Raw genomic sequence first — 12,675 nt, forward strand, 5'->3', positions numbered from 1 at the left:
CATACATCACGCAGCCCCATCCTACCAATCTTATACTTCAACTCTGCAGACATTACTGTTCCACTCCCCCTCCCACCCGCCTTCCAGCCCTGTCCCTCTCCCAGGCTATATTAAGATCTCCCATAAGAACAATCTGACCCCAGGCTTGGTATTCTAGCACTTTCAGAACCCGATGCAAAAATTGCTTCTGACCAGAGTTAGGCGCATAAACTACAGCTACTGTATACGGGGCCTCTTGGTACTTCCCCCTGACCACTATATACCTCCCTTCTTTATCCCTAGTTAAGTTGCAGATTCTGAAATTCACCGTATTCCTAATAGCCAGGACCACCCCACTTGCTTTACATTGACCTGAGGCATGGAGGATCCAGTCGAAGCCACGTAACTTCAATCTACCCTGATCTTTGTGCATTAAATGTGTTTCCTGAAGCCCCATAATGTCTGGCCCTTCTTTCTGCATGAAATGCTCCAGCTTTTTCCTTTTATGAGGGGTATTCAACCCTCTTACATTATGCGTTAGCCACTTGAGTAGTCCCCAGTCAGAAAGTGGTCACAGCTACGTGGTAGTGCCCTTCTGCCCCTCCCTCCAGCTGACTGCTTGTTGCCACCCCATACGCCCCCTCCATACCCTCCCCCCCCCGCCCTGAAGGATAACACCTTCCCGCTCTCTCTCCACTCTTAACCTGGGCATCTTCGCCCTTTCCGTTCCCAAAATGGCTGCTCCGCCTGCGACCCCAAAGCTTCCATCCCCTTTTTAGAGGCCCACCACCCCTGTCTCTATCATTTCAACTCAGGGTTTCGCTTGAGTCTCATTCCTCGCTTTACTGATTTTTCCTGGTCTCTGCAGATTGCCGTCCTTTGGTCTTCTTCTTTTATCTCCAACTGTCGTCCACTCCCAGGGCCTCGATCTAGGTCGGCCACTCGTGCCCCTTGGTCCCGAACTCGAGGGGGCGTCCTCCATGTCTATGCGCAGAAGGACAACCCCTTCCTGAAGTGATGTGATACGCCTCTGGGAGCCATCCCATTCAAAGAGCAATCCAAACGGAAAGGTCCATTTGTATCGTATTGCTTTATCATTTAAGACCTTTAGCAGCGGACCCATTTGCCTCCTCTTCAGGAGTGTACTGCTCGCCAGATCTTGTTGACCCTCAAACATAATGGGTTCCCGTTGTCTTGCTGCCTTGAGGGCCGCTTCCTTCTGGGCGTATCTAGTGAATGCTGCCAACACGTCTCTCGGCCTCACCGTCTGGCCTTTGGCCAATTGCCCGGTTCTGTGTACTCGATCTAGCTCTATCGCTTCAGGGTTGCTCTCGTCCAGGATATCGGCAAAGATGCCTTGGAGTACCGCTTTCTAGTTCTTATCAGGCACCGATTCCAGCAACATTTTCACCCTGAGGTTGATCCTACGGAATCTATTTTCCAAATCCTCCATCTGAATATCGAGATTTCTGGTGGCTATATCCAACCTCTCTATTGCTTCACTGTTAGCTGTGGTGTCTTTATCCACTTCTTGGAGGCCTTTCTCCAGGGTGTCTGTCCTTTCCCTAGTTGCCGCATTTCTTGTTTCATCTCCCCTATAGCTTCATTTAAGTCAGCTCGCATTAGCTGGAATTGCTCCTGGAACGTATTTGCCAAGTTTGCTTGCAAGGCGTGCAACTCCCCTAGGAATTCCTGTCTAGGCATTATCGCCAAGTCCTCTGCATCCCCTTGGGTGATGCCTTATCCTGCTTCCTCCCTGGAGGCCCCGGGTCCTTCTTTCAGATTCTGCCCCGGCCATATTGCATGGAGGGTGCCCTGATTGTCTCCTGATGCTTGAGGCACTTCCCGTCCCCTTCCCCCTTGATTTTCGTAGACATGGTGCTCGCCTCCCTCCTCCTTGAGGCTGGTATAGCTCACCTGCGGAAAGACCGTGAGTCAGCTGTGTCTCGCTAGTCCCCTCCTGTGTCCGGGTGGCTCGGGCTATATGTAGCAGTGGTTCGCCCTTTCTAAATAGCGGGGCTAGCCTTTTGCTTCCCCCACTAGGCTCCCCTAGTACCCCTACGGGAGTCCTACTTGTCTCTTCTGCAGCCACTCGGTGTTGAGGAGTGGTCCTACCCCTTCCGTGACCAGGGTGAGACTATTATAGTGGATGCGATTCCTTTTAAATCCTTGGTATCTCCTCCCTGGATTGGGCCTGTGACCTGTTCTGCCTTCCACCCCTCTTCCAGGCGCCTCCGCTCCAAAAGTTTCTTAGCCCCCCAGGGGCACTAGTAAAATCCGGGTTGGACTCTGATTCACTGGGGCGAGGAGGGGTGTCACCTCCAGGCCCCCCAACGTCAAAGCGCCAGGTCAGGTTGTGCAGCTCGGCGGTTAGGGGCCCCCCGCCTCTCAATATTTCCTCCTACCTTCTTTCCCACCGGTAGTCGCCCGGCGTGTTGTTTCAGCAAGTCGGAGGGGACCCACTGGAACCAGCGCTTCTCTCCCGTCGCTCACGGGCTGTCCGTCCTTCGCAAATTCTCTGATCCCCTGGTCCCGTAGTTGCAGATCTCCTTCACCCCGCTGTAGGCTCTGCCGGAGTCCACTTACGGGCAGACCTCCTCTGTGGCCCAGCTGCTTTCAGACTGCCTCAGCAGGCCCTCTCCCCTCGCCCGGGGCCACAGGTCCCTCGATCGCGCACAGGGCTTCACCGGCGGGGGCGGGCACCTCGCAGGGTCGCTTCCGCTGATGTGACCGCTCCTACACCTGATAAACGGTGATCTTCCACGGCACCCTCGCTGTGATGCGCCCCGCGGCGGCTGCGTACCAGGCACCGTCTCTTTCCTCTGGTTCCTCAGCTCTACGCCGCCCCGGCCGCCGCGCTCACCAAACTGCTTTTGTGGGGCCGAACGGCTCTCCTGGCCTTCACCCCTCTTCTCCGACGCCACAGGGGTTCCCACGTTGCCTGTAGAGGGTTTGCTGATGGGGTGGTGGGCACCTTTATCAGTCGGGTCCGGAGAGCGCTGTCGGCACATCTACACTATGCCGGCGGCCATCTTGGAATCTGATAATTCAGCATTTTAAAGGCCACACAATATCGGCTGAAAAATATCTGCCTTTTATGTGTACAGCCATAACATGCGGAAATATCACATAGAACCACTGGGTTATGTTTATATCTTCTAAATCAGTGAACAAGTTATTAATTTGTGGAATAATACGATCCAGTATATCCTACATTTTTTAACATAGCATATAGAATAATTCTATAAGCACATCACACTTTGTTGTCTGCACCTTGTTAATAGCACATTGCATTTTATATGTCGGCTGAATATATTCTTCATACTGTATGGGGTGACTGTGAGCTTGTTGCCTTTGAACCTCCTATGCAGCTTCCCCTGATTTAACATTTGTTCTCTAAACAACAATGGGCAAACAAAAGGTGGCAGGTGCTCACAGTTGTGTCACTGGGAAAAAACAAGAAAGAGTGGCCCCAATTTTGTTTCCATTATACAAAGTTTATTGGACACGTATTGGACACGTGCCTACAAGAAGTTACGGGTCAGCTAGAAAAGAGGATACTAGTGGCAGAGAAAGCCCTGAAATCAACAAGAAAGATCTACATCCCGGGAAATCAGAGGTCTCTTAGAGATGGAGGATTCAGTAAAGGAACATTCTATAACACAAGCCCTGAATGATTCTCTAATCTTGCAGAATGCAAGCGCTAACCAAGAAGCGCAGCCTTTGCCCAAAAAAAGAGTCAAAAAGAGTCTGTAACCCAAGTAACGCCTGTGGTGCCCAACGTTGTCTCCAATATTTCCTTCATAATGGTTTCCAATCACCTAGAGTCACAACTTAATGCAAGAATTGCAAAACTACCTAATGATAGCTGTTTGCAAATTGATAATTGCAAAAATCTATTGTCGGCTATCGTGACTGGTTTATCCAAAGAACTACAGACTCCATCTATGAGAATCAAGGGGAAAATAGAGATGATTTTCGACTTTTTTAATTTTTTCCTAAAAAGGTTTTTAATTCAATTTTAATTATACATGGCATTTTAGAAATTTTTAAAAAATAAGTAATGGCACAAAAGTTTTCTAATCGGTCTGGCAATGGGGTTCCTGAACGTTTAATTGAGATACAGCTCCAATTAAGCAGATATTACCAGAGAACAACCCAAATACAGTGATGATAGGTTTAGAGAAGGGACATGAACAAGTGAAAGTAACAGCTCATGTGTATGCTGTGTGGTAAGTCAGACATAGGAGACGGCAAAAGGGCATGTTTCATACAAATATTTATTGAAGACATTTAGAAAACGTTCTCTTCTGGTTCTCAGTTTTGCAGAATGATCAACAAAGAAAAGGAATTAAATATCCTTCAATGGTTCTCCGGTTCAAATGATGGTCTCATCAGGTAGACCATATCTCCTCTGGTTCATTCCTTCTCCTGGGATGAATTCTCTTGGCCTTGATAGGCTGGTTTTTACAAAAACAACCAAGTTCAGTCATTGGAAAGATGGGAGTTAGGCATTTCGGAAACTTGTATTCTGTACCCTCGTACTTGCACAAAGGGTCTTACATTTTATACTTGATTGGTTGAGTGGGGTTTGTACTCTATCAACGGTCGAGTCTCTAAGGAAATTTCAAGCAAGTACATATTTAGAGGACGCCAAGTGAACTCTAAAATTGACTATTTTTTCCACTGCTATCAAATAGTCATTTATCAAAGATGTCTTCATTGTAGATGAATTTTATCACAATCCTCATCCATGTGCATTATAGATAAACTGCCACAGTGGTCCGTCGGTCTCAGAGGATTTACTCCATTTAGCCTTGGCGGAGGGAACATCTACCCGCAAAAGAATACCATTGGAGTAAATTGAAAAATTAACTATTCATCAAAAATATTTGGGTTAATCTTACATTATTTTAGTATATTGTTGGATATGGAAACTCTCCTTTCTGTGGCACTGGCCACATATGACCATTTAATGACAAATATTTCTGAAATATTTTATGTTACTGCTTCTCGCGAACAAAATCTAATATGAGGGGATTGCTCAATAAAGAGTGTACATCAGCCACATCTAAATCGGCTTTTGTTGTTGAAAAGAAAAACATCTACAAGGAAAGAGATAGGAGTTGCACTGGTTATTCATAAAAGTGCTATCATAAGACATATATTTGAATTAGATAAGGCCATACGGTCTGAATTGGTAATGGCTTGTGTAGAAAATTATTCAAAAAATGTTTTGGGATTTGGTGTTAAATTGTCCAATGTATAGTTGTAAACTTAGGGGAACTGAAACTAACTTTGATGATCAGACATAGACCATTTCTCATTGTTATATACTGCTGCTCATGTAACATCTTGGCAGGAATCATCCTTGATGAATGCCCAATGGGAAGAAATTGGAACTATTGAACAGGGTATGTTCAACCTGAATTTCCCTTACAGGAGGTATTTGATGCCATAATGAATCTGCCTCATAGTCGTTGACCTGGGCCTGATGGCTTCCCAGCTGATTTGTTTTCCGATTTGGTAGATGTTTTCACTTTTGTCTTCAGCGTTCTAATAAAATCCTGCAAAACACCAGAATCCTGGAAACGGGCAGTGATTAATCCAATGTACAAGAAAGTTAGGAGCGATAGTCTGATGGATTCTAGGCCAATTTCTTCCCTGGACTCTGGGAAATGGGATTAACCCTTGTGGTAACTGACATTTGTATACATGAATGGTTGGTGTTGTTGCTGACCCTGTTCAAGCACCATACACACCTAAAGAGGGAGGCAAGAGAATTGACACACCCCTTGTTGCAGGGAAATAAAGTTCCAATCAGCTTTGAGGAAGGAGACGAGAGCCGCCTGCTGCGCATGAGAGACCAGGAAACTTCCACCTGGAAGGTGTGGCAGAGCGGTCCCTGCCGGGATACAGCCTGGAAAGGCCTGGTCCCAGAGATCCACAAGCAGAGGAGAGCGCCTAAGTGGGAACAAGCAGCCCGGGGGAGAAGCAGATATGGGAGCCCGACAGAATGGCAGTAGGAAGGGAGCCATGGCTCAGGCATCACGCTGGAAACCAAGGTAGAAGGTGGGGAAGAAAAGCTGCGCCACCCTCCTACAACCCCTGTTTGGAGGAGCACTGCTCTGAAACAGAAGGAACTTGGAGGCTCCAGAGAACTGGGCGGTGGGCAGAAAGGCCCCAAAGCGGGGTTGGCACGAGACCCCAAGGCGGGGCGAAAGACAGACTGCAAGGAGGGGTAAGAGAACAATCACAAGGCGGTGTGAAATAGAGAGCCCGAGTAGGAGTTAAAGAAACAAGACTCAAAACAGCGTCTGGAACCCGAGACCCCAGGGAGGGGTAAAAACCAAGAGATAACTATTTGGAGAGAGTGCGGCAAGATTCCTGAGTCGGGAACCACTAGAAAATGCATGGTGTGGACGTACGCTCTAGGAAGCACCCAACGGTTGAAAGCAGACCTGAGACTGAATCTACCTAAATCCAAGAAAAATAAACTAATCGGCGTCTGAGACTTGATCCCAAAGAGGGGAAATCTATAAGAGAATCTTGGTGTCCTGAGTGGGACTGTTCAACTGGGCAAGGAGCCCCTTGTCTTTTGAGAAGAGACATTTTGGTGGGGTCAGAAACCAGCCACCGTTCCTTTATGTGGACGATGGCCCTTATTGTACCTTTGTTAAGTGTTCTGTCATTTTCTTTGTATCAAGTAGTAGGGACAGAATTCAGGTTAGAATAGGTTTCTGGATGGTGGACTTATGTTATCCTGTAAGACATCCTGACACACACTCTTTTAGATTTCTTTTCTTTAGGTTAGGGCCAAGAGATTTAGGGACAGATTAGGTTTTGAGAGGTACAATATAAAAAAAATGTTCACCAAGATGCCAACTTGATTGTCTCCTGATACTGTCTTACTTCAGAAGGCCATTCATAACCTGGATTCTATTTCTCAGTTAATAATGAAGGTAGTTCCTGGACTCTTCTGGGACATAGGAAAGATTCGGGCCTCACTGATAGTCCAGTTGGAGGTTAGGAATAGAGGGATGGCGCAAAAAAAAGATGTGAAGTATTTGGTCAAAATATGCATTGTATGCTGTTCCCCAGATTGCAATGTACCTTATTGATCTTTTAAAGCTCACATTATATTCATATAACAGAGTTTTTCATTTGTATGCCAATAACTTGTTGACATTATTGGAGTGGGAATAGTAGAAAAGCTTTGTTTTTAATTACGCAAATGCCACAGCATCTAAGTCTAAAGCTAACCACTGCACCCTTGCCACTTTCTGCTCTCTGTAAGTCTCCTGAGATACTAGTGTTATGCATTGGCTTCCAACTCTGAACAGTTGAAAGCCAGCACTTCTTGGAGTGATGTCTGTGTTTTTTTTTTTATGAGCTGGAACTATAATATTGAATGTCTCCTACAGTACTGGTTTAAACTCGTCCCAAAGAGTGGGGACAGAAACACTGCCATTGTCATTTTATAGAAAGTATGTGACTAGATGGTCTGCCATGGATTTTCCCTTAACGGGGTCATTAAGTAAAGAGTTTAGAGATTCGCTAACCTATCACTTCCCCTGATCAGGGCATAATTAGCTAGAGTGATATCTACTGAACAGTGTTAATGCACCGACTGGACGGCTGGGTCTGCTGAGAGAGCAGCTTCTGGAGATAAATGTGAGACCAAAAAGTAATCAAGACAACAATCTCTTTAGTGCACAAAGGAGTAAAAGGTATTTTTAAATTCTGTGGGATTAGTGACTCCTAATATCACTAGTCTGAGTTCGGAAATTGAGTCAATCAGCTCCCTTAAATGGAACCTACCGGCAAACATATTGTTATTGGACCCATCTAGATCATGATATAGTCTCCGCCCTTGGATAGTTGACCCACCTGAAATAGCGCCACCTTTTGAAATATGTCTCTGTAAAGCAAAGATTCATATATTGATACAAAGGTGTAAAGTTAATCTCCAAGCTCAATTCTGTGGGCCAAAATGCCATTTTGGGGGGTCTCTAGATAAAATGATGGCCTCATTTAATAGAAACGTTGATATGAGTATTGCCACTCCCTGCTTCTTCCCGAGGGCAGATACAAAATAATTGTTGGTCAAAAAGCTTTGAGAATAAGCAGTGCTGGTCACATTTTAGTAGCCAAGTCTTTTGAAGTAAGGCGATTGTTGCTCTTTGGTTGAAAATGTGTCTAAGAATAGCTCAATATTTAAACAGAGATGTTGTAGAGTTCCCTCTGGATAGATGGCATTTTGCAGGGTGAACTCTCGGTATATTTGGAATGCTGAGGGTTGCAGGTGTATTGTGTCCACTCTGTAATGAATGGTGCAGTCCACCCCCCACCACTTCATGCATCCACTTCTAGATCTAAATGGGAAATAGATTTGGGGACTTCCTTCACTAAAACATATTGGACTCACATGTACACATACTTGCACATGGTCTTCCTAAATTCCTGGTAAACTTTTTAATAGGACCTTTAACACGACCTTTGCAGATAGGCTTAATCCGATCTGCCCAAGAGGCAATTGTAATCGGGCCACTTGTATGTACGTGGGAGTGTCCTATAGATCATGTCTTCTGTTCAGTGACAGTTTGCACATCAAACGGCATCACTAGCCTCTTGTCGCCTTTAAACGCACTAGATTGCTTTTTGGGTGATTTCCACTAATGAATATAAAGAATTCAGTGCAGTTGGTTACTGCCACAGCCGAGGCCTCAAGATGTCAAGTCCGCATTTTACTTTTACTTGTTGACCTTGGCACGCTTCAGTCTTTATGTCCTGGATAATGAATGAACTTGATTATTCTTCCACACTTGCTTATCTTATGCTCAATGTGCATATCTCTTATGTTGAGAAATTGTAATAAACTGACAATTCCCTTCCTTTGCCATCCATTGTTATTCATGTACCTTGCCAACTCAGGTGTATACAATGGATACCTCACTATATCTGTATGCGGTTTCTTGACTTGATATTGTGATGTGAGCGATGGAAAGAATAAAATAAATAAAATATGTGAACTGAACCTGTAATCTATGCTTGGCATTCTCCTTGCTAAGCATGCACAACACATAGCCTATCTTGGTATTCCACATGTTAATGTATGTGAGTAACCAGAGACATTCTCTTCCCACAGGTACCTGAGTTATCGCGAGAATGATGGGAGACCTTCCATTACTTTCTGGAACCTGCTTGCCCTACGCCTAGCCTTTGTAATTATATTTGAGGTAGGATGTTTCACTGCACAGATTTGTCTTTTCACCCTAGGTCTCTCTGCACCACTACCCATGTTGTCTTTGATGCCTTCAACAGCAATCTATGTCTTTCCACTGTGACTATCTTTATTTATTGGTTATTAGTAATGCACACTTTACAGCAAAAAGAATGTTTCGAGGCTATCAAGACAACGGTGGGATGGAGAAGGGGAATAAAGGGATATAATAAAAACAAAAAACCTTCTTAAAAGGTCTTCAAACATTCAGAACATGCAAGTGCTATAGCATGAGAGCAGGGGAGAGGGGAGGAGTGGGAGTGCAGAAAGGTGGTTGAAGGTTGAAACAACCAATAACCATTCTTACCAGGCCGTGAGACTATTTGGAATGCGCAAGTGCTGAAACATAAAGAGGGGGAGAGGAAAGTACAGCAGGGGAAGAGGAGAGAGGTAGAATAAATGCAACACAAGTGCAGGAACAAGTAGGTAGACTGCATTAAGGAAACCCAGGAATGCCATTATGACAAGCAGGCATGAGTAAGTGCAGACTGGAAAAGCATTGCCTCATGGAAGGAGGCGCTACATCAGGCATGCAGACAAGCAATTGAGACAAGCAGGTAGGTGAATACAGTCTGGAAAAGCCTTTCCTCATGAAATGAGGGTCTACATCAGGAATGTGGACAAGCAATTGAGACAAGCAGGTAGGTGAATGCAGACTGGAAAAGCCTTGCCTCATGAAATTAGGGGCTACATCAGGAATGCAAACAGGCAATTGAGACAAGCAGGTAGGTGAATGCAGACTGTAAAAGCCTCACCTCATGAAATGAGGGGCTACATCATGAATGCAAACAAGCAATTTAGACAAGCAGGTAGGTGAATGCAGACTGGAAAAGCCTTGCCTCATAAAATGAGGGACTACATCAGGAATGCAGACAAGCAATTGAGACAAGCAGGTAGGTGAATGCAGACTGGAAAAGCCTTGCCTCATGAATGGAGGGGCTACATCAGGAATTATGATATTTTATTTATAGCGCGCCATACCCAAGTGTTTCAAGGCGTGACGATGCAAGGGAGGGGTACGCGGGTGGACAAAACGGCAATCTTAATAGGCCCAGTGACATTGAGAACGTGCAAGTTCAGGGGAGAGGGAAGGGGGAAAGTACAGGGGGCAGAGGATGAGTGGAAAGTGCTGAACACGTGAACGAAAACAACAAAACGTAGTGCGGCCAGCAGATGGCAAATGCAAGAATTAAGTGAAGACAACGGCTGTCTAATAAGTGCAGGTAAGGGGTCTGTAGGGCTGCAGATACAGACCCAAGTGCAAGGGTTGCCAGGAGGCAGTGCGGGTATGCAGCTGGGTGGGCAGGGATCTGGGCCCGAATTCAGAGGGTAGCCAGGTGCCCAGTGCAGAACTGACAGGGATCAGTAGGGGAGAGGAAGAGAGAAGGCAGAAGCAAAGAGGAAGGTCTTGAGGTGCTTCCGGAACCAAAGATGGTTCTCCTCAAGTTTCAGAGAGGCAGGGAGGCTGTCCAGAGGGAGGTCCCAGCTGAAGAAAGAGATCTACCACCAACTCGTTGCTTGGAGAAGCGACTGACCCTGAGGGAGTTGGAGGTGGAGGAGCAAAGAGGTCAAGTCGGAAGGTATTTTCGAAGGGAGGGTTGAAGGTATTGTAGACCCGGCACCAGAAGGCCTTGTGGACAATGCAGAGGGTCTTGAACTTAATCCTTGCAGCCACTGGGAGCCAATGAAGAGATTTCAGGGCTGGATAGATACGATCCCTGGGCTTGAGGCCAAGGACAAGTCTCACAGTCCTGTTCTGGATGAGTTGCAAGGGGCGTAGAGTAGTAGCAGGCAAATTTAGGAAGTGGCTGTTGCAGTAGTCCAGTCTAGAGAGAATCAGAGCTCTAGAGACAGTGAGCTTCTGGGGGAAGGAGAGGAAAGGAAGAATACCTCTGAGGCGGTGCAGTTGGTAGTTTGACTTCTGAGAGACGTCAGAAATGTGTAGAGAAAAGGAAAGCATGGAGTCAAAGATGGCCACGAGGTTCATAGCCTCACAGGTGGGAGCAGGAAGTGGACCAAGGGACGCCTGCCAGAGAGTGACAGGAAAGGAAGGTGCAGGAGTGCCGACAAGGAGGATCTCTGTCTTACTGGCATAAAGGCAGAGATTGTTGGCGGCACACCACTCCTGGATTGCAGACAGACAGTCAGAGATGAGAGACGGAGAAGAGGTGGCAGAGGGGAGCCTGAAAACGAGCAGAGTGTTATCCGCATAGCACTGAAAGTTGGAGCAGAGAGCAGCAATGCGGTGGGCGAGGGGTGCCAGGTATTGGTTAAAAATGCAGACCCACAATTGAGACAAGCAGGTGGGTGAATAGTCTGAAAAAACCTCACCTCATGAAATGAGGGGCTACTTCAGGAATGCAAACACACAATTGAGACAAGCAGGTAGGTGAATGCAGACTGGAAAAGCCTAGTCTCAGGCAAGATGGGATGCAACCGGCATATAGATGACAGTAAAAACAGGAAGATGAGGAAAAATAAGAATAAAAATGGAGGGCTAAGTGAAGAGTCGAGAAAGCAGGCTGCAAGCACAATAAGCAATCCAGCATAGGCAGAACAATAGAGGAGTCAAGAGATTGCACGAGGTAGGGATACAGGAGCTACAAGGCACATTATGATGGGTGCATAAGGGAAAGCCTCTCCCACATGTAAGAGGGGCTACATAAAAAAATGGAAGGCAACAGGGCAAGATCAGACACAATGCTGGGTAAACACGTGGGGAAAAAGCAACAACACATGGAATTGTGTCAGCAGCAACAGACAGGTATGCATATCGAGACAGAACAGAATAAGAGGTAGGGGTACAGACTAATCGCCATGTCTCAAGGAGCAAGATGCAGGTAGTGTCTCGGAAGAGAAAGTCAGGTAGGCATCCAGGAGCAGAGGGAACTGTAGTTGCCAAGTTAAAGATAGTGTCATATGCTGTAGAGGATCAGAATCAGGATACAGAGCGTTCAAAGAGCAGTAGCACTGTAGCAGTGTCAGTGAATGATAACCAGAGAACAAAGAAACACCAGAAGCAGTCATAGAAAGATATGAACCGGCGGGAAGGACATCAAACCTGCCTTACTTTGGGTGAAACATGAAGCAGCAGCGAAGCACCACGCCCAGAGGTGTGCCAGGGATACTTCAGGTGGAGCGGGATCATCAGGATAGAGGAGCATAGAGGCACGCCGAGCCACCGGAAGTGCCCGGACAGGCCTATACAGTGGAGAATCCTTCTATGTGGTCCTTACCTGGGGGCCGGCTCCCCACCAATGGGATGTAAAACAAAGGCAGCAGCCTTTCAGGGCAGCTGCTGGCAGGCAAAGGGCTTGAACAAGCCCATTCGACTAACACGGATAGGAAGGGGAGGGCTTCGGAACCCGGCAGTGAGTTCAGTGGCTAGTCTTGCGTTTCTTGGATGGAACTAG

The 12,675-nt window shown here is 46.4% G+C and overlaps 1 protein-coding gene across 2 annotated transcripts in view; it reads left to right on the top strand.

The window, feature by feature from the left end:
- The window catches only part of ANO7 (anoctamin 7), a 1,967,083-nt gene that overhangs the window by 1,839,395 nt on the left and 115,013 nt on the right, over window positions 1–12,675 (top strand). For both annotated transcript variants that reach the window (XM_069618104.1, XM_069618105.1), the window contains exon 22: window positions 9,128–9,218. In XM_069618104.1, coding sequence (XP_069474205.1) covers window positions 9,128–9,218 — 91 coding nt within the window. The remainder of the gene's footprint in view (window positions 1–9,127; window positions 9,219–12,675) is intronic.

The sequence above is a fragment of the Ambystoma mexicanum genome, chromosome 10 (genome assembly GCF_040938575.1).
Source record: "Ambystoma mexicanum isolate Mex_15411 chromosome 10, UKY_AmexF1_1, whole genome shotgun sequence".
Lineage (NCBI taxonomy): Eukaryota > Metazoa > Chordata > Amphibia > Caudata > Ambystomatidae > Ambystoma > Ambystoma mexicanum.